General features: G+C 49.7%; 1 protein-coding gene across 1 annotated transcript in view; it reads right to left on the minus strand.

Moving 5' to 3' along the window:
• Positions 1 to 21,937, minus strand: part of Adamts2 (ADAM metallopeptidase with thrombospondin type 1 motif 2) — a 142,432-nt gene that overhangs the window by 71,709 nt on the left and 48,786 nt on the right. Inside the window, exon 3 of the mRNA XM_048334163.1 lies at positions 8,591 to 8,750. Within this exon, the coding sequence (XP_048190120.1) occupies positions 8,591 to 8,750 (160 nt within the window). The remainder of the gene's footprint in view (positions 1 to 8,590; positions 8,751 to 21,937) is intronic.

Below are 21,937 nucleotides of genomic sequence, written 5' to 3' on the forward strand. Positions count from 1 at the left end.
TCCTGAGGCTGGCACTATCTCCAAGTGGCCCAGATGAAATGCAGAAGCCAGAGTCATGGTCCCTCTGACTCCACAGCCACATCTCTCCCGTGGTTGCAGGCTTTCCCAGCTCCAGCTCAAGGGAGAGAAAAAGACTGAGGAAGAGAAAAATAAAGCCTGGATGGGGGGCATGGAGGAGAGGAGAGAACCAACCACATACTAACATTTCCACCTAATTACATGACCTTTTCCCAGCTCAGAGTTCCTTCAGGGCCAAGTGCACATGGCTGCTTGGGATTAATTTCAAAGAGAAATGGGTCAAAGAAAATTGGAAATTTTTATGGAGAACACTTCAGGCTTGGAGCTGGGTTGAAGTGTTTGCTGTCCTGCCGAGAATTCTGAGAAGTGGGGCCTGTGGTCAGTGGTCTTGCTGACACAAACTTGCAGAGTTTGGATCTTGAACCAGCTTCTGAGTCCTGCCTACCCTCACTACTTCTGGGAAAGAACATTCTGTCCCTTTGAGCTAGCCCTCTAGTCCTACCATGGGATGTAACTACATCAGGAGATGTAACAACCTTCAGTGCAAGTGCTGGGACCTTGCATCTCTGAGGAGAGCCCACCATGACATGCTCTCCCCTCTGCCCTCCATCTTGCAAGAAGCCCATGACTCTCACGGTTGACCATAGGAGCACCAGGAACATGGAGCTATCCGTGTTCAATCTCCAGGAGCCACCTACCTCTTGCACCTGCAGCACATATGCCACAGACATGCAAAGTCAACTCTGGAGAACCAGCATCTCCACAAAACTGGCACCTGCTGTGCTGGGGACATGCAAAGAGCAGACACACCGAGCCCAAGGCCAAGGCAAAGACCGCACACACTGTTCTCACTAATTAAACTCCAGACACAGCAGCGGCAGTGAGCAGAGCGTGGCTTTCACTTCTGAGCCGCCAGCTCTCTGGAAGCCAGTGTGGTTACCGTGCTGCCAGAAATGCTCTTTGGGGGACATTTGCAACACAAATCCAAGGGAAGGAAAGAAAAGCATCAATTTGTTGTGTCTGATGAAGACGGAGCTGCAGAACAGGATGGTAAGGGCTAATGAAACCTCAGGACCTGCAACCAACACCCCTGTAGCCCTAACGATGTGTCACAACAAGCAAGAAGCAGTCACGGTCTTCTGCATGAGAGGGGAAACATCCTGTCTCATTCCACAGGCACTGGAATATTTAGAGATGGGGAAATTGAGTCACCAGAAGGTTGGGTCCACTGCCCTGTACAGCCAGCCAGTAGAACCACCAAGGAGGGTAGAGTCATACATACTCTGCCCCTACACTGAATGGTCTCCTCACCCTGGCTAAAAGCAGTTGCTGAAGCTGATGCAGCCCCCTTTAAGAAGCACAGGCCCTCTTTCAGAACTGTCCCATGAGAACTACTTGAGTGTAGAACGCAGTTGAAGCCAAAGCCAAGGCTGCCATCCTCTGGGCCATTTGTTCATGGAGACCAAAGACCGAGGACCTGCCTAGATCACATTCATCTGATATCTTATCCTCAAACCAAATCCCACAGAGACATGGGTTGAGGGAAGTATGGGGCAAGCCTGAGACAGAGGGACAGTTACATTTATGTTGGAGAGTGGAGCACATGGCTAATAAGGGCCGCCAATCAGGTGGCATGGTATGCATGGACTGACTTGTGGAGAACATACTCTGGCTTTCCCACTTCAGGACAAGGTGGACCCCAAGTCCTTGCCCTGCCCATATGCATTGCCTTTGCCTTTAGAAGCCAGGGGATGGGAAGTGTTCACAGAACAACAGTCCCAAGTGCGGACCCCAGGGATTTGGGCCCTTTCAACCCAGTCAGTAACTTAGAGTCTTTTCTCCAAGTCTGACCCCAGACAACTCCTAGCTCTTGAGAATGTGCGGCCTTGGCTTTCTCAGAACCAGCCCCCGCCCACCCTTCCCGGCGTTGGGGCCACGTCACTATCCTGGCATCTCCAAGAGCCGTCCCAAGGGCCTGGCCCACAGAGGGACGGGAGCTCTGCAGCCTCTGCCAACGGTGCGCTCAGCTCTGGAACAGGCCTCCTGCAGCCCATGCCAGCTGCCTCGGGTTTCACAATCAGTGCTTCTCCCTGGGTTTCCTTGGGTCCCCCAAGAGCCTCTTCTCCACCCTCCCCCAGGACCTAAGGTTGGAAACTGAAGACACCTTAGGCTGAGTCATGACATCCCCGGCCCCAGGATGAACACATCCTACATCCTGGACCCCATGAGTGCGACCTTATATGAAAAAAAAAAAAGAGAGTGCAAATGCAATTAAGTTCAGTATTGTGAGATAGTGAGACTCTCTGGGATTATTCCACAGGGCCCTTAAAAGTAATAATGAATATCCTCTTAAGAGAGAGCCAGAGCTTTAGAAGAGGGATAGGCCATGTGACCATAGAAGGAGAGCCTTCAGAGGGAGCCAGGCTATGCACACCTTGATTTTAGGTCTTTGAGGCCCATTTTGGGTTTCTGAGCTTCCGAATTGCAAGAGACTAAATGGTGCTGTCTTAAGGCACTGAGTTTATAGTAATTCAGTACAGCCATTCTGCAGGGCAGAAAGACTCCCTGACTTAGTAGTCAGCAAATTTACATACATACCCTAATACTTCCTGGTGCCTCCTCTCCAGTTTTCCCCCACGTCCCTCCCTACCAGGCCTCACCTTTGGCTGGGCCCTGCCCCTATACCTCATACCCACTATATCACTGGGGCCGAGTGATCTGCCTGTCACTACAGAGTCACACCCACTTCCTCAGCCTGTGGCCCTGGGACAGCGACTCCCCTTTCTTCCCCACCCTATGCCTCCTTTCCAGCCTCCTTGCCCCTAGCCTCCAGTGAGATTCAACAATAAGCAGTTAAAATGTGGCTTTGTGGGATGTCCCTTCCCAAACTCTCTGCTGGCTGCCCAGTGCACAGAGGACTCTGTCTACATCTTGGGTTATCTGGGGGTGCAGCTCCCACCAAGCCCCAAGCATCTGTTCCACTCTCCAGATCTCTGCCCTGTCTACTGTGAGCTCCCTGAGCCTGACAAGCCTGGAGAACTCCTAGTGGGCTGAAAATAAAGTAAGAAGACTGGGAGGGAGGGCTTAGCTTCTTGGCCTGGGGGGAAGCTGGCTGGGGGCCACCAGGTGGAGACTGTGCGCTGGCCAGCTGCATTCAGCCACGTGGAGGAGACTGGAACACTCAGCGCTGGCACCTCACCCTCTCTCCTCAGCAGCTCGCCTTGGCAGTGGCATGGAAGAGAAGCTCCCGTGGTATTGGGCCCCCTCTGCCCATCAGGGAGGACACTGCAGCCTGGCAGCAGTGGGCAGAGGCTTCGTACCAGCTATTTCTGAAAAGGAGGTAGCAGCCAAGGTCACTGGCACAGGCTTGTCTAACTCCTCTCAGCCCCAAGGTAGTGTGTATGTTGGGGCTTAAGGCTACATTAGCCCAACAGCAGGTTCTCTGGGCAGAAGCCCTCTGCCCCTCCTCTTATTTCATATATTCCCTGGTGGATGGTGTGTGTGTGTGAGAGGGGAATCGCATTCCAGAGCAGCTCCTGGAAGAGGGCAGAGGACGTTCCTGCCTCTGCATCTCAGAAATTAGCAAGCAATGGGGAAGAGCATGTTTTATCTGGTCCATACAGTGCTTTCAGAAATATGAAGCCAAACAAGAGGAAAAAGAAATTTGCATCCATAGTCTAAAATCAAGGAAAATCATATAAATATCCGTGATAGCTGAATTCTCTTGGCAGTAAGAGAATTGCTGCCTGAGATCCACACACTTCTCGAAGGTCAAGGTCAAGGGAGCCAAGGAAGGGCTGTCCCTTCAAATGAAGTCTCTGGTCCTCCCTAAGCCCATGGTGAAGCCAGAGTCAAGTGTCATGTGCTGCCACATTCATTTTAGTAGAGATGTTTTCTCTGTCATCCATATTTATATCAAAACTGAGGAAATGAAAGCCAGGCCAAGGGCGGGAACAATTTGTTTTTCCTCTACTACTGTCCTCACTGGCTGCCTGCTGAACCTTGCAGGCCTCTGAGTTTGCAGATCTTGTCTTAGAAACGTGGGATTTTCTGCAAATAGCTCTCTGTAGGACCTAGAGATCTTTGTGGAATCTCAAGTTCAGCCCCTTGGAGGCTGAGACAACCAGGCTCCCAATATCACCAGCAAGCCAGCTTCTCAGTGTACTCAGTGTCAGGATCGGCTCAGCTTTCCCCTCTGGCTGAAGCCTGAGCTAGTTACTCCTGCACCTAGGCCCTCCATGGGTACCTCGCAAATGAGTGTTCCACCTATTGCATGACTAGCCTTGTACAGGAGCGCCAATTTATCTCCTGCAGTTGACTGAACGGTAACTTCTAAAGATAGGCCTGACTCCCATTAACTGTGACTAGTACTTTATATGGACTCTGAAGATGTGATTATATTAAGGATCTTGAGTTGGGAGGTGGCCATCAATAACCTAGACAAAACCTAAATGGAGTCATATACACCTTGTAAGAAGGAGAAGGGGGAGATAGAATATCCACACAGACAGAAAGGGTGGACATGAAGCCGAACGAGGCTGGCAGGCACCAGAAATCTGAAAGGGCAGGCAACAAATTGTCCCCTAAAGTTTCCAGGTCTTTTCCTGCAAACACCTTGATTTGGGATCAGGAGACCCATTCCATACTTCTGGTCCCCAAACCTGTAAGAGCACAAATGTCCATTGTTTGAGCCTTCCCAGTTGGAGTGCCACAGCCACCTAGAGCTTAGAGAAGAAGGCAGTGCCAGCCCACCCTGTCAGGCCTTCTGACCCCGTCAGGTCTCTTCATCTTACATGTGCTTCTTCTTCCTACTTGAACTCCCTCCCCAACAACCCCTGGCTGGGATGAAAGACAGAAACTGAGGTAAAGCCTAGATCACAGAGTCAGGCACTGTTCATATACATTTGTTAGTGCATACAGATGCACGCACATACATACAAGAACTAGAGGCGCTTATGCCCTTGGCATAAGGCGGGCTTTAGGAAAGCATGCAACAGAAAGTCATTACTCCTAAGAAAAGCCCATGGCTCCAAGGAGCCCTGGGGGATGCATCAACAAAAGGCCACCTTGGATCCCTGGCTTCAGAGCATGGCTTCTACCCCATAGGACCCCCATACCCAGTGGAGCTAAGCAAAGGTGCAGCTATAGACTTCTGCATGGCCAATGAGGAAAGAAAAGCTCCCAACCCTAACACTTTGATCTTCCTCCTAGCCTCCTCCAGGGCCACAGTAGGATGCTACCATGAGCTAAAAAAGGCCCAACTAGGTCTGAGTTGGAGAAACAGCCATGGGTGATCTTACATGACAGAGGATTAGTGAAAAACATTCTCTAAGACTGTGAGCCCCTGAGATCACCCCCAGCAAACTTGTTGTCTTCTCAGCACCCCTGAGGAGAAGCCATGTAGGCTCTGGGCACCCTATAGGCATCAGTAACCCCAAGAGCCCAGGCCATATGTGTCCTCTTCCCCATGGGACCTGACACACAAACTATCCATCAATATTTAGTGGAATATTTAGAAACTACTTCCAGAAGTCTCCCTGGGTGAGGTAGGAATATGCTTCCTGTAAGCACCTCCTGCCTGATTCAACCGGAGCCACATGGATAGAATTTACTATTAAAATGAAAAGGTCCTTGCTGTGGTTTGGATGTGTTCTGTCTCTCAGGGGCTCATGCACTGGAAGGTGGCTCCTGCTATGGTCACACCACCAGGCTTAGGCACTTACCAGAGCCCCAACCAATGGGTTTGCCTAATCTTGAGCTTTCAGACTTCCAAATTTGTAAGCTTAATTAAGCCTCTTTTCTTCATAAACTTAGCCTGCCCTGGGTATTTTATTATAGTAGCAAAAATGAAAGCACACAAAATACCTGAGGAAGAGTACTTTGTAAATAAGGAAGTTTATTTGGCTCATCATCCCAGGGGCTAGGCTTCCACATCTTGGTTTGGCCTTCCCCTTGACTGAATCACAACATGTTGAAAAGGTAGAAAGGAAAACACAGCAGTCTGCAAGAAGCCAAGCACATGGAGTGATCTCCATTTATAACAATCTCATAAGAATTAATTCACTCCTGGGAATCCTAGCCAAATCTGTGAAACCAGTTTAATTATTCATGGGGGTGGATCCCCTATGAGCTAACCACCTTCCAGTAGGCTCCACCTCTTAAAGGCTCCACCACCTCCACACTGCTCTACTGCAAACCAGGCTTCCAAAATATGAACTTTTGGGGCACACAGCACACAGACCATAGTACCTTGCTTATAAATGATACACATGCACCCCCACATAGACATACACTCCTCACATGTCCTCTGTACTGAGGTCCTAGTGCTTTGTGTCCCATTGTGTCCTCTTCTCCACCCAGTGATAGAATTTAGCTTTCACTCTGGGCCTTGACAAGACCCAGTCTGATGGAAAGTTGAACGGCCTGAGGTCACCCCAGGCCCTCAGCCCAGCCCTGGCATAAACTGTGTCGGGACCTCCTCCAGCCAGTGAGTCGACCTCAGCCCTGGGCCACGCATGATCTATCAGGCACATCCAAGAGGAAACAGGCTCCCTGTGGGCCCAAGTCCCTCATGCAGGGTTGTGTCGACACTGGACAGGAACGTCAAAACAAAGAAGGAACCAAACTCCAGGCCACTGCTGTGGTCCTGACTAGCCCAAGGCCCACACCCCATCCATAGCCTGAGCACCCAGCTGGAGACACTGGGCTTGAAGCCCAGGACTGAGGCCTAGAGCTCAGCCTTGGACAGGTTCACCTCTTCCTCACCAGGGCCAATTACCAACCCCCACATTCCATCCAGCCTCACCCCAGACCTGGACAGCCAGCCTGATCCAGCAGCTTCTATGGCCAATGCTTTCTGGGCTTATTCTGAGTTTGAAACTTCTGTGTTTTGAGTTCCAAATTCTCATTAAAGATATGTGGATTAGGATTATAAAATGGAGGGATGCTTCAACAGAAAAGGCCCAAACACTAGAAGAAATCCAGAAAATAAAGCCAAGCTAGCTACACTATAAGAGAAGTACTATCACATTCAGGAAGATAAGCACCCTATGGAAGTTGGGCTCTGAGACATGGCCAAAGGCCCCTGGCCAGCTCCACTGTGCAGCCTCCACCCTGAGCCAGCTGAGAGAGAGGGACTAGAGCCACCCAGAATCTTCCAGTAGAAGCCAGACTAGAAATTACCAAGCCCCAAACCCCAAACAGCCAAGCCATGGGCTCTTTGAGAGGCAGGCACTCCTAACTCAGATGTATTATAAAACAAAAGCCAGAGGCTCAAATTTTCCAAAGGTCTGCTGATCCGCAACGGAACAAATGAGGCACTCACTGTCCCCTTCCCTGTTTCCACTCTGGCCCTCCTGAACTACTTGTCTCCCCACCAGAAGAGCCCAAGGTGAAAATGAGGCAGGAGGGGCTGAGGGTGGGGAAGCCAAGCAGGTAAGCGCCCAGAGCCAAGCTGATGACGGCCAAGGTGGACAGCGATTCATTACCAGGGAAGAAGGGGCTGCCAGAGTGTTGAGTGGCTTCAGAGAATACCGAGCTTCCTGATGGAACAATTCCTTTGCAAAGGTATTCAACGCGCTTTCTTTAAATTAGAATGGTGCTCTGCCAGGCTGCACCCAATTGATCTGTCAAGCTGAGAGGCCAGAGAGACCTAAAATAAATGAGCCAGGGCTGCCTAGAGGGATAGGAGTATTTTAGAAATCACAGCACTCGGGGTTTGGCCTAGCCAGTGATATCCAGACGTAATTCCTGTAAATATTCAGGTGCACCTGACCTGAGGTCCCAGGCCACCTGCCCTGGCTGCCACCCCCTGCAGTGGCTTTCTTCAGCCACAGTTCTAGAGCTGGAGGCTGAGCTTACAGCTGCTCACCTGCCCGGCAAGGGCCTCACACAGGTGTTGAGACCCTGGAAGCCACTTCAGACCCTGCTTAACCTCATCATGACCCAGAAACAGAGACTCAGAGAATTCTGGGGAGCTTTGGGCTGCCATAGAGAACCTTAGCTCTATGAGGTTCCAGCCAGATGACCACCTAGCCACCCCGCAGCTCTTTCACATTCCAAGGTCCAAAGCACAATTTGAAGTTTAAAAGTGTAATACTCCACAAGTGAGTAGAAGTTGCTGACAAACAACTCCAGGGTCTTCACAAAGCATATCTCTCAGGGGGTCCAGAAATAGCCCTGGAAGCCTTTCCCCATGAGCGGCCAGGAGAGGGTGGAGTCTCAGTAGCCAGCATCCCAGGGATCACAGCAGCAGGGGCGGGGTGGGGGGGGGGGTGGGAAGTGCTGGTGCTCACGGGCACAGCATTCAGGCCAAAGGTGCAGACCTAGTCTGGACCTCCCTTTCTCTCCTAACATTTGCCAGATCTTGGGGCAATAACGACTGGACCCTTGAAAAGCCTCCATGCTGTATGGTCAGGCATGCAGATGGGCCATTCCTGAGTCTCAGCCTGACCTCAGGCCTGCATACAGGGCACCTGAGCCCCACAGGATCTTCCTCTGGGTACTAGAAGCTGAGACAGCTGGGAAGACATCTGATGTTTCCCACTCCGCCCTCCACCTGCAGGAGCCTTACCTGTGTCTGGCACCTGTGGTCCCCCCAGAGGAGGAGGCTTGGGAGTGGGTGGCCGGCGATATACCACATGTACACGGCCCTGCTCAACCTCCTGCTCTGCCAGTCCCTTCTCCAGAGGCTCAATGAAGAACTCTTCCTCCTCCATCCGAATAAGACCAGCCTGTGGGGGCAAAGGTGAGATGGTCAAATTCCCAGTGCAGAGACAAGAAAAGGAAGCAATGAGGAAGATCCGCTTGGGGAACCAAACCTCCCATCTAAAGAGCCTGCCCAGAACTCTGCTGTTTTCAGCTGGAACCCAGGGTGAGATGGAAGGGCATAAACAGGTGCCCCCTCATCTCCTCAGGGGTTCAGAGGTCAGAACCACTGGACAGAGCCAAGCCTTGTCTGGGGGAGGGGCTCTGCCTGGGGGGAATGCACATTACCACACATACACACAGCTTGACTTCCTTCCAGAAAAGTGACTGAGCTTTTAAAGCCTCGCATGTCAAGAGGAGCAGGAAAGAATCTGGATGTGGCTTTGGGCTTGTATATAGCTCTAAAAGGACACCAAGAATATGGCATCTAATATAAGCTGAGAACCACTCTCATCTCTAGGAGCCCAGGGTCCCAAGACACAGGTCAAAACTGCCAGAAAGAGCAGAGCCTACCCACAGACATGTTCAATTTGGGCCTAATAATATTTTTATTTTAAGTTCTGAATCCAATACTCAATGAGATTTCATGTTTTAAAGGTAGAATTCTAAACCAGGCACAACGGTTCACGGGAGGTGGAAACAGGAGAATTGTAGTTTGAGGCCAGCCAGAGCAACACCTTAATGACACCCTACCACAAAGAAAAAGTCAATTATAATGGTTCACAGTTGTAATTCCAACTACAAGGGAGGCAGAGATTGAAGGAATGCTGTCCAACGCCAATCTGGCCAAAAATGGGACATAGACCCAAGTTTCTGAGAAAGAACATGGAGCAGAATTTGGGAAGAGATGCCAGGGTCAGGAGGGCTCCCTGTGTGATTGGCTGAGACACACTCCCTGGCCCCTTCCCCAACTCCAGAAAGACAATTATCTAGTTTCTGGTTCCTGACCCTGCATGTGGTGGTTTAGATGGTAAAAAGGGACTTTGTAGATGTGATGGAGCCAAGGCTCTCCAGCTTGGGGGATTGTTCTGGATGATTAAGGTGGACTTTAAATGCAATCATATGCCTTCTTCCCTCCCTAGTAAAGGCGACAGAGCAAAATCTGACCAGTGAGAGGAAGGTAAGAAGTGACCAGGGAGGCAGAGATTAAAGGGATGAGGGCACACACCATGGAATACTAGCAACCACATAAAGACAGGCCAAAGATGATTTCTCCTCAACAACCTGGAAGACAGAACTCGGCCCTACATTGCAGCCAGCCTGTTTTGACTACAGACTTCAGGTCCTGAGAAATTGTGGAAGAATAAATTTCTGTCCTTTGAAGTAATTTGTTATGGCCATCACAAGAAACTAACACCAGGTCCCAGTGGGTGGTGTGGTGAAGGGGAAGGCTGTAGAGCCACAAGGACACACCCAGGTGTGGGGCCAAGGAGGAGGTCCAGGAGGCCAGGGAAGGGCAGTGGGACAAGTGGAATGAGCTCCCCGGGCTGCAAGGAGACTGTCTGGTGGGAAGTCTGCAGGTCTCCACTCTTCCGACTCATCTCTGTGTCCAGGACTGGCAGGGAGTCAGTAAATGCTTGAGGGCTGAGTGAATGGATGACCCCAAAGCATGGGGACATGTCCTCTGAGAGACATACGGATGGGAAGGGCAAGGGGGTGGCCTTAGTCCAATGGCACATGGTGAGAATGTTTACAACAGCAGGATTTTGTTCCAGTACGATCTCATGGACCTTTCCTTATGCGTGTGGTTTCAGGGGGGTGGGGGGTGGGGAGGAAACTGTTGTCTGAAATCTGTCTTTAGTAAAAGTCATTTAAGAAGTGTGGGAATTAACCCCTGAGAGGGCAGCCGCCCCTGGGCTACCCGAGCAGGAATCCAGTATTCTGGGTTCCCAGCATCCTTTTCTGCTTGGTCAGGTGACCTCAGAGAAGGTGCCAAAGCTCCTTGGAACTCTGTAAGTGGCATCTGTCTCCCTTTACAAGGTTGCTGCTGGAGCATATACAGCTAGGGACACAGAACCAAGGCTCGTATGACTAATGATCCTCAACCCAAGCAATGTCACCCAAGCCTGCTTACTTTCCAAATGAGAAAACTGAGGCCCAGGGCAGCTCCTGAACTCAGGCCAGATCAGACCTATTGGGGACAATTGGAGAAGGATGTTGGGTCACCAAGGAACCCTCTTGCACTTGGGACTAAGGGCTACCTACAGCACTAACCCCAACCCAAGGTAATCCTATGGGACCTCCCATGACAACAAGTCTATGATCAGCATGCTGAGAAACAACTCTTTTTGATGAGAGACCTCAGGGGGAGATGGTCTAGGATCTCCCTGTGCCTCAGAGGTCAGGCTCTGACATGAACACTCTGTGTCCAATTGATTCCACAATGATCAAGAAGCCAGAATCCAAACTGCCTGGCAGGGCACTCTGCCAGGTGTCCACATGAAGGCCACTAGGGTCCACCGGAGTGTCAGGTTTTCCTCCTGCTGCTATGGATCTCTAGTCAACAACGTTCTCAGCTAGAAGATATTTGATATATTCCTTTCTAGCATCGGCCCATCAATTGTTGGCTGTTAGGAAGTGCACACACATGTCGATCTTGATGAACTTGGGTGACACCTGCCCCACCCCAAGGCCAGTGGCTGACCATTCGGAAAGCAGTGGATGAGCACCTCCAAGGGCAGCAGCTGAGCCCTCTGGAACTAGGGGCTGATCACTCTCTAGGTAAGTGACTGCCCACCCTTAAGTCCAATGGACAACCATCCCCAAAATGAATGAAGGAGCAGAAGCTTATCATCACCCTGACAAGATCATATAATCTCCTTCTAAGACCACTGGCCAGAATAATGGTGGGTGAGGGGAGCTCCTCTTCACACAGGAAGTGGGAGTTCATCAATAACATGCCCGATCTTCAAATATTTTAGTATGCATCCCAGGAGCAATCTGTTTAAACTGCAGAAGAAAACTGACAAGAGAACAAGGCACAAAATATAAGCTCCATTGGGCTGAGTTCTTTTTCCAGGACTTTGATTTCCCTGCTGCCAGTGGCAAGTGTTATCTGTTTTTACATGTAATTTTTTATTAATAAGAGTCAGTTTCCCCTCTCCACTCAATAAATATTAAAGAAATCGCTCAAGCACACCAATCTGAAGAGCACCCGACTGAGAGCTGTTGGGGGCTCGCCTGTCTCATCCCATCCCTGTCTAGCCTTCTGTCTTGCAGAAAGATTGATACCTAACCTCATCACTCACCTTGCAAGTCTGTGACTTCCTGCCAAACCCAACCATTTTTCCCCCCTGTGGGACAGAGACGCTTCCAAACACTCTGTCCCCAACCTCGGGTGCCACCGCAGAGACCCAGAGCCTCTCAGTACCTTGGCCACTAAGTCATCAGAATTCAGATCTTGGTGAATTACAAAAGGCCAACTCCACCTCCTTCTTTGAGGCCCAGTTCCTCAGCTGTCTGATTTTCTGGTGAAGTAGTCACTAGAAATGGAAACTAAGAAATATAAAATTTATAAGACTCCAAAGACTTAACCGCTATCCTCGGCTACTTGGAATTTTAAAGCACTCAAAACACAGACACCCTCAACATTAGGGTTTCATAGGAAACAAGCTGGCATCCTGTTCCCATGGGCAAAGCTGTCTGCTTATCCTCACTGGTTCCTCCCGTGGGAGTCCAAGGCTGCAGCACACCAGCCGCGTGTGCATGACTGTAACAGGTTCTACCATCAACCTTGTCATTTCTGCAACCTCCAGCACAAACACTATCAAGTGTTTGTCAAGGAGGCAGTGGTGACAATCAGGGGTAGAAAGAAGCCAAGCATGATAGTGGACACCTCTAGTCCCAGCTACTTGGGAGGTCAGAGATTTAGAAGATCACAGTTCAAGGTTAGTGGGCAAAAAGTTCCCAAGACCCCAACTCAATCAATAAAGTAGTGTGCTGGTTCACCCAGATGATGCCAGCTATGCAGGGTCAAACACAGAGGGAGCCAGACTTGGACAAAGACAAAGCAACAGCAATCAGTACCAGTTCCCTCTCCCCCCACCCTGAACCTAGCTTTGTTCTAGAACACACACACACACACACACACACACACACACACACACACACACACTTTCTATACTCTTGCCATTAGAATCCCTCCTACTCCCCTTCTTTCTGTCAACAACAAATCTGTGAGGTTCATCTGGACCATCTGGAAATGGCCACCCAGCTCTACCTGCAGAGAAAAGTGGGTCTCATGCTGATCTAAGCAGGAGTGCCACACAAATGTGCCTGCCACTCTGCCATTCCCAGGGTACCTTCTTCTGGAGCCTGTCAGGCAGACACTTCCACTTCTCTTAATGACCCCGCTAGGACTAGGGCAACCCTGGAACTTTCTGGGAAGGAACTGACCCTCTCACCACTGACCACTCATAGGGCTAAGATCAAGACACCTGGGAGAATGATTTAAAGGAAGGAAAGATTTATCTTGGTTCAGACCATGGTTGCTTGGCCACATGCACTTGAACAGAACATCATGATGGGATGAGCCTATGGGGGAGGAGGTTCTTCTTTTCATGGTGGACAGGAAGTGGAAATCTGGGTGCTGGTGCCTCACACCTCGAATCCTAGCTACTCAGGAGGCTAAAAGTTGAGGATCACTGTTCAAAGCCAGCCCAGGCAAGAAAGTCCATGAGATGCTGATCCCTAATTAACAACTAAAAAGCTGAAGTAGAGCTCTGGCTCAAGTGGTGGAGCACCAGCCTTGATCAAATAAAGCTAAGTGACAGTATTCAGGCCCTGAGTTCAAGCCCCAATACTGGCACAAGGTGAGGGGGGGAAGATTACTTGAAGTCAGAGAATCCACAGCTAGTAAAATTGGCATACATCTTCCAAATTCCTGAGGGAAGGCTGAGGAAGCTTAGACAAAAGAAAAAGAGCATATAAACAACATGTAAGTTACACGCTGGAAGAATAAAACATAGGCACTATCACAATAAATAGAAACCATACAATTATTCAAAAACTTTGCAAAAGAGTTCTCATCCTAATAAAGTTCTGCCGGATGGAAAGGGTTTTACAGATTTTTCTCCACTGAAGGAACAAATAGGTGTCTGAGAAGGCTCTGATGAAGCCCAACCACACTGTGGACTAGCAATGACATTGTGGCTCCAAGGCTCTTCCTGTGGACCCAGTGCTGGGTGCTTTCCTGTAAAGTAAGTTTCCTAATAGGATTTACAGCTGATGTGCGGGTTAAATGAGATGCAGTAGGTGGAGCAGTCGGCACAGTGCCTCGGAAAACAGTCTATTATCATTGTCATTATTATGATGACATGGGAGTTGCTTGGAAACATGTTTAACAGGGTTTGTGATAAGGTCTGGGCTAAGTTTCACATTTTTATTGTGTTCTCTGTAGTTCTTGAGATTTTTAACAAAAGGCATGTATCAAAACAGACTATTTGTTTGAAGAAAGGAACAGAGAGAAAGGGAGTGGGGTAGGAAAGGACAGAAAGAGACGCAGAGAATAAAAAGGGATAAACAAGATGCCTACGAGGGAGCCTCACGGAGGCCAGCATGGGGGCTGGCCAGGCAGCCTTCCCTCTAAATCAGACAACACTGAGATCGCTCCCTCAGGGCCTGGCCTGTCCAGCCTGACAGAGCTCAGAATGTCCCCCACTCAGTCCCTTCAACCAGCTCCTCCATTTCCATAGCCTCTAAGCATGCCAGAGCTGGGGATGACCCCAGGAAATGGAGACAGCTCGCCAGACCTGGCCAAGACTGGGAGGTCAGAAGGTCAGGCTCAGACCTTGGAACCATGTCAGGCCTGCCCATCCATCACAAGACTTGACACTCGTCCCTGCCATATGCTCTGGGTGACATTTCCCAGGTCTCGCTCAGTATGAAGCCCGCGTCGGGGAATGTCCCCAGTCGCAAATTAACATTCACATAAATAACAGGGCGCTCTCCACTAAAGAAGAAAAATGACTCTTTGCTACAGGAACATTTGCCAGGCTATCAAAAAGCAAGATCTTTCTGCGCTCCCATATCTCACCGGCTGGACTACAACACACTGTGGCGCTGAGACAAGAGGTAGAGGAGAGCTCACGGAATAACATCCAAGTTCCTTGTTCAACAGCCCCCCCCCCCCTGGCAACAGGGCTGGCACTGGGCTCTGGGACAGTCCACGCCAGCTGGAACCCAACACCTTTGTGTGGCTGTCCCCAGCCGCCCTCCCTGTCTTGAGGCCTGTACACACTGCCTATCTGCTTTTTTGACCCATCCCCAAAAGCCTGTATGTCTCAGCACCACTGGGCCCTGTCCAATACAGGCCGATCCTGCACAGTCTGAGCAGGGGGTACAATGGAAAGGCCTGAGTCCCTGCCTATGCTTTTCCCCTAGATGCATGTTATTCAGGAAGAGGGTAAGGTTGTGTGGGGGTATATACAACAAGGCCCCAGAGCCTGTAAGCACTGCTACCATCCATGGGGCACCCCAGGGTGACTCATCCTAGAAAGCAGATAAAGCCTGCTAGGCCCCACCTAAGGGAACCGTTGATCCTAAGTCACCCTTTGGCATTCACTTCTGGCTCACTCCATAGCTGACAGACTAAATGATCCAAGAGGAAGTCACACACACACACACACACACACACACACACACACACACACACACACACTCTCTCTCATATTGTACAGACCCTGACATCACAGCTCTGATGCACTTCTAGGGTTGCTGTAACAAAGTACCATAGAAGGGCAGCTTAAATAGCAGAAGAAATCCATTCTCTCACTGTTCTGGAAGCTAAAGATCAAGGCCTCCAAAGGTTTATTCCTTTTGAGGCCACCCTACTTGGCTTGCACATGGCTATCTTCTCCAAGTCCTCGTGTGTGTGTGTGTGTCTGTGTGTGTGTGTGTGTGTGTGTGTACTTGTATGCTAATCTTTTCTTATAAGGACAGTCATATTAGATTAATGCCCTCATTTTAACTTAATCACCTCTTTGAAGATCCTGTTTCTAAATACAGCCACATTCTGAAGGAATGGTGGGGAGGAAGTGTTAGGACTTCAACAAATGAATTTGGAGCACAGCACAGGGAGCCACTGTGCACCACACAGGCCGAGCTGGCTGCCGGCAGACACAGGTGCCTGAGGGCTGCAGCTGAGCAGGGCTATTGCTCAGGCAGGAGAAGAAAGTGGAGTCACCTGCACAGGTCACTGTCTGGGCCACTCCCCAATGGGCCACAAGTCAGGGAAGTGAAAAAGTGTCCGCTCCTTTGAAGTCTAAGCATGCCCAGGGCTGGCCCGGTGGGGCTCCCTCCTGAACCAGCATCCTCCCCTGCATGACACAGAGCAGGCAATGCAGACCCAGGTGGCGCATAGCCAATGGGTAGTGAGCAGACCCCTCCTTCTAATACAGTTCCCCTCTCTCTCTGAAGACCCACAGGAGCCTTGCTCCAAAGCCCAGTTCTAGGGCCAGCTGCAGGCTGCCTCCCTCCATTCCTATGGCTTGAGAGATTGCTTAGGGCTCCTACCAAGGGACCCCCCACATGCTGACAGCACCCCCAGAATGTTCTGGACAATTTCAGGGTTGAGTCTACAGAGCTGCTGGATGACTAGGTGTGCAACTCCTGCTCTGTAGGGCAGAGTGGCTCTGGGAGGAAGTGCTTGTTCTGGGGAGGTGGGAGGCAGAGGGCTACTTCCTCCCATGTGGGCTGATTCCTCAGAAGAGAAGATGCACGGTGCTCACCAAGGCTCTAGTCAGTGGACAAAGGCCTGCCTGTAGCCTCACCTTCAACCTGAAACCCTCTCTGTGCATGTCTGGTCAGGGTAGAGGAGGACAAGGTCAATCCAGGTCAAAACAGGAAGTAGAGACGCTGTCCTGTGGCCACAGCTGTGGGGAAGGGACTTCTCAAAAGCCAGAGCAGACATGCAAAGCGCAGACAGGACACACTGTCACTGCTTATGCCAACCATTCCTCTACCCCTCAGTTTCCCCAGAGGTGGGATAAACCTTGAGATGGAGATAGCGAGACTCAGTGGCGGGTATACCCTCTATTCCTACATGCACTAGAGTTCTGGGTCTGGAAGTTTTCCTAGGCAAAGGATCTTGACTTTGGTGTGTTCACTATGGGCTGTCAACTCCCTAGTTCCCTGGCTACCAGCCCCTCTCTAAGCATCTAAGGCCTCATGCACATAAGAGTCCTGGCACCCTGCCCCCACTTTGGTTTCCTTCAAATCCGGCTTCCTTTCCTGCTCTGATCACTGAGGCCCGCTGTGGATCCGGGGCAGGCTGACCGCCGACCGTCCTCTGCCCGCCTACCCAGCTGCCACTTCTGGGAGGGTAGCCCTGCCAGGGCCTAAGGCTGTCTGCTGCCCCTTCTTGTCCAGATTTCCTAAAACAAAAACCAGGCCACACCATCTGATGAAGGATCTCGTCTGGTTTATTTATGGGAAGAGACGGGGCTCTGAGAGCCAGGTTGTCTGAGCTGTGGCCAGGCCACTCTGCAGGCCTTCAGATGCCGTCCATCATGCATCCTTACCTGGCAAGCAGGGATGGGGGAAAGGAGGGCAGGGAACTGGGACAGAGCACCACTGAGTACCTGCTGGTGACACTGGAGTATTTCTTCATTCTAGACCAAGAATGACAGCTCACGTGGCCCCGGCCTCGTCATCAGAGCCCAAGCAGGGATCCCAAGCAACAAGGCTTGCAGTGACAAAAGGCTCTAGACCCAGAACAAGGCTAGCTCAGGTGTGCCCACCATCAAGAAATGCCACTGAGGGGCTGGGGATATGGCCTAGTGGCAAGAGAGCTTGCCTCCCATACATGAAGCCCTAGGTTCGATTCCCCAGCACCACGTATACAGAAAACGGCCAGAAGGGGCGCTGTGGCTCAAGTGGCAGAGTGCTAGCCTTGAGCAAAAAGAAAGCCAGGGACAGTGCTCAGGCCCTGAGTCCAAGGCCCAGGACTGGCAAAAAAAGAAATAATAATAATAATAATAAATAAAATGCCACTGAAGATTCCAGGGGATGATGGCTCAGGTGCTCCATAAAATCCTGTTTATCACAGGGGATTTGGCTACCAGGTATCACAAGGCAAAATCAGGGACATGTTCAGTAACCTTGTCCATTCCAAATCCCCGCCCACCCAGACTCCCTGGTACAGCATGGTACCCGTACACGAAAACAGCCCCGAGTCACAGTGGAAGCCAAACAGTGAGTAGCTCTGGGCCAGGTACAGAGCACAAGCACCTCAAGTATCCCTAAAAGCAGGCTCCAGCCCTGGGCAGGTTCTTGTCACTGCAAGATGGCCTCTCCTCCACTCAGCACTTGGCACACCCAATGTTCAGAGACAGCCTGCCAGCATGCCTCACTACACCATGGAAAATCCCACCCTCAAAAGGACAAATGATCCAATTTAAAGGGACTCTCTATGGCCCAACCTGGGGTCATTTGAATAAAACCATAAATGATGACAGTAATGGATGATAGTCCCTAGAGTAAAAATAAATACACCCGAGTCCAGACAAGGATGAATAAATGGCTGAATAATAAATGAAGGGGAAGAGGGGCAGCTCTTCCATATAGTGGAATTCAATTAATAAATGTTGACAAACTGATGAACATAAAAAATTAACCATGGTACACACTATAGGCAAACAGCACAGTAAGGACTATTATAGGTGAAGTACTGTCCCTGAATGCGAAATTAGCAGGCAACAGTCTGATGGGAGATAAATGTTTCCATCCTCCTCTCGCTTCAAGAGATTTATTAATTACCAAGGAAAAAGGTCAGAGAACCCTCCTCCCCACCTCCAGTTACACACAGATTACAGAACAAAACGTTATTTTGAGAGAGAGAAAGAGAGATCATGTAACTTTGATAAGAGTACATGGTTATAATTGTTCTACTTTACTGTTAGCTATTGTTTATCCCTTACTATGCCTAATTTATAAAGTAAGTTTTACTGTGTATGTGTTTTTCATCTATATGAAACAGAATATATACAGGGTTTATTCAGTACCATTCATTGGTTCAACCATCTCCTGGGAGTCTTGGCACAATATCCCAGTTATGGGGGAAGTGACCACAAGGAGAGAATCTCAATTGGAGAATGCCACCATCAATATTAACAAGACAATGGCCAAAGCCAGGTGCTAGTGGCTTGCCCTTTGATTCTACCAACTCAAGAAGCTGAGATCTGAGAATTGAGGCTTGAAGCGAATCCAGGCAGACAAATCATCAAGATTCTCATCTCTAATTAATGAGCAGAAGGCTGGACTAGAGTCATGGCTCAAGTGGTAGAGGGAGGGTGGGAGGGAAGAAGAAGGAGGGAGGGAGGGAGGGAAAAAGAAAAAAAAAAACACAAACAACACCTGGCAACAGGGAAACTAAAGCAGTGCTCTCAAGCAGTGTCTACACCTGGACTGTTCTGTTTTATCTTCTGGGCATTTCCCAGCCCTCTACCCTGCAAAGTGAGAGCCCCAAACACCTGCACAGTAGGAGCCCAGATGGGTGACCTCAGTCAAGGTGACTCCCCCTAGGATGTGCATTTGAGACAGATCACAATTTAACCAGTTCCAATGCAAGCCATCTACTGTAGAGCCCTGACCAATTCTCAAGCAACTTCTTGAGGCTGTGCTTGGATCCCTTCAAATCACCCCATTTGTGAGTCTCCCTCAGCCTGATTATCTGGCTTTATTTCCCTTATGCATGTCTCAAGATCAATTTGTCAGCCTCCATAGGAAGAGAACCCTTCCTGTATTCAAGGTTATGAGGAGATCTAGACCTAAATCGATTGATCTATCATCTATCTATCGCAGTGTGCATTCAGTGGGTTCCCCAGCATTGTGACCTCTTTCCCTGGGGGCTGTTCTTCCCACAGCCCCAGACACCATGACCTCACCCTGGTGAGAGCCGCAGCTTCTCATTCACAGCACTCCCTGTAAGTGCCAACCTGAGCCACCCCTCCCTGTTTACGGGGAGGACAGTCTGGCCCCTCTTTTTTTCTGCTCTTCTGAGATAAAGGACATGTTATTGTGTTGCTTTGTCCTGACAGACTCACACTTGCTTAAAAAAGTGTTAATCTTCACCGAAGAGACCAGGGCACTATGTGTTCCTCTAAGTAAGGCAAATTAATGAGCTGATTTGCACAGGAGGAGCCTCTGATTCTTGTAGATTTTGTTAAAATCAGAAATAAGACTTGAAACAAAACAACAACAACAACAACAAAAAAAAAAACAACTCATAGCATCTCAGTGTGAAATGCAAAATCTTTCCATAGGCCAAGAACATGGATGGATTTGGAGCAATCTCTGTCCCTCACTGTGGACAGGACCTTGACCGAGGCTGGAGGACCTCAGCCTAGGACACAGAAAGCACTTCACCTGCCCCTCACCAATGGCTGTCAAATCCCAGCCCAGGACAAGCATGGAATGTTACCTTCCTGTTGCCACGGGCAAGATGACATTGCCAGGTCACCATCCCGGCCACACATGGAACATCACCTTTTCATGACAAGAAGTTACTAATGGTCCGAGAGACGGTCGCCCAGGATGGGCACTGGAACTGGCCTCCTAGAGTGCTCTTGTTTCTAGGTTTCGGTGAATCCAGAACACTCAGCTTAATGACTGGGAACCAAGTGTCCAGTGCTTTGTGTTAAATTTTCATTGCTGTAACAAATACTTGAAACAGCTTAAAAAGGCAGAAAGATTTATTTTGGCTCACAGTTTCAGAAGGTTCAGTTCAGGGTCACCTGGCTCCATTGCTTTGGTTTGGAGGTGAAGAGGAAACTGAGAGGAGCAAGAAGAAGGAGCCAGAGACAAGAGACATAGCCTTGAAGCCCCCCACCCTCCAGCCACTAACCTACTTCCTCCAACTAAGCTCCATCCCCTAAAGTTCCTATGACTTCCCCCAGTAGTGGCACCAGCTGGACACTGAGCTTTCAATACATGAGTCAGGAAGTGGGGGGGGGAGCTCATTTCATTATTTAAACCATCACAGATCTACAGTTACAGGTGAGAGCCCAGGAACACATCCAGCCAATCATTTTGAACAGATGCTCTTCCACTGACTACTCAATCCTAAGGAACAGGAAAGATATGTCTCCTCACATGCTATCCCACCAGCTGGCTACCTCCTCATCAGGGTCCTTTCTCCTTGTCCAGCATCTTATCTGTTCTTCCAATACCGACAAAAACTTGCTTTCCCTTCACACTCACCCTTCTCTTCTACCTGGGTCTTCCTCTTCCCCTCACACAGCTTGCATGGCCTCTTCTGCTCCTCCTCAAGTCCTCTGGGGGCCTTCCTTCACAGCCTCCCCTTTTGGGATCTCTCTAGCTCCTCCCCAGTTATCACACTGCGGCACCAGTTCACTTGTTCTGCACTAACTCCTTAACGTAGCATGCACACTCTCTTCAAAAGCCCACCTAACATTTACAAAAGCTGAGCAAATAGCAGAGAGGAAGGTAATTCATAACTCTCCAAGTCTCGGAACCCAACCTAGGTTGTCTCTGTGCTCATAACTTAGTGTGTCTGGTCTGGAACAAGGCATCGCTGCAGTTTCCATGGAGACAAGATGTTCCCATGTAGCCAGCGTTTGGCAGCTGGGGAAGATGTCTGCCACCCCGTGGCTATGGTCTGAGTATGTACATCCTTTCCAAGACACATGCTGAATTCCTAATGCCCCAGGTGATGGTATGAAAAAGTGGGGTCTTTGGGGGGCGATTAGGTCATGAGGGTGAAGCTCTGATGGATGGGCTAGGAATCTTATTAGAGAGACCTGTGTACATGAAATGAAATGGTGCAGACACGGAATCCAGTGTCACCTTGATCTTGTACTTCTGGCCTCCAGAACTGTGAAAGTAAAATTTTATTGTATATAAGTCACCAACTCTATGGTATATTGTCATAGTAATACAAATAGACTGAGACACCATCATAGCCTGGGATACTGAGTGAAAGATGATCAATTTCCAGAAAACAGGCTCTACAGAACTGAGATAGAACCTAAGTAAACAGAAAAATGTCTGAGAGAGGTGATGGTGTCAGGGGAAACAGGCCCTGGCAGGAAACTGAGATCTGTGTCAGATAAGGTGGGATATCTCTGAAGGGTGAAGTTTGAATACATATTATAATAAGGTCTGATTTACTCCTACAGAAGGGGCTGGGAATGTGGCTTACTGGTAGAGTGCTTGCCTAGCATGCATGAAGCCCTGGGTTCCATTCCTCAGTACC

Source organism: Perognathus longimembris, chromosome 25 (genome assembly GCF_023159225.1).
Source record: "Perognathus longimembris pacificus isolate PPM17 chromosome 25, ASM2315922v1, whole genome shotgun sequence".
Lineage (NCBI taxonomy): Eukaryota > Metazoa > Chordata > Mammalia > Rodentia > Heteromyidae > Perognathus > Perognathus longimembris.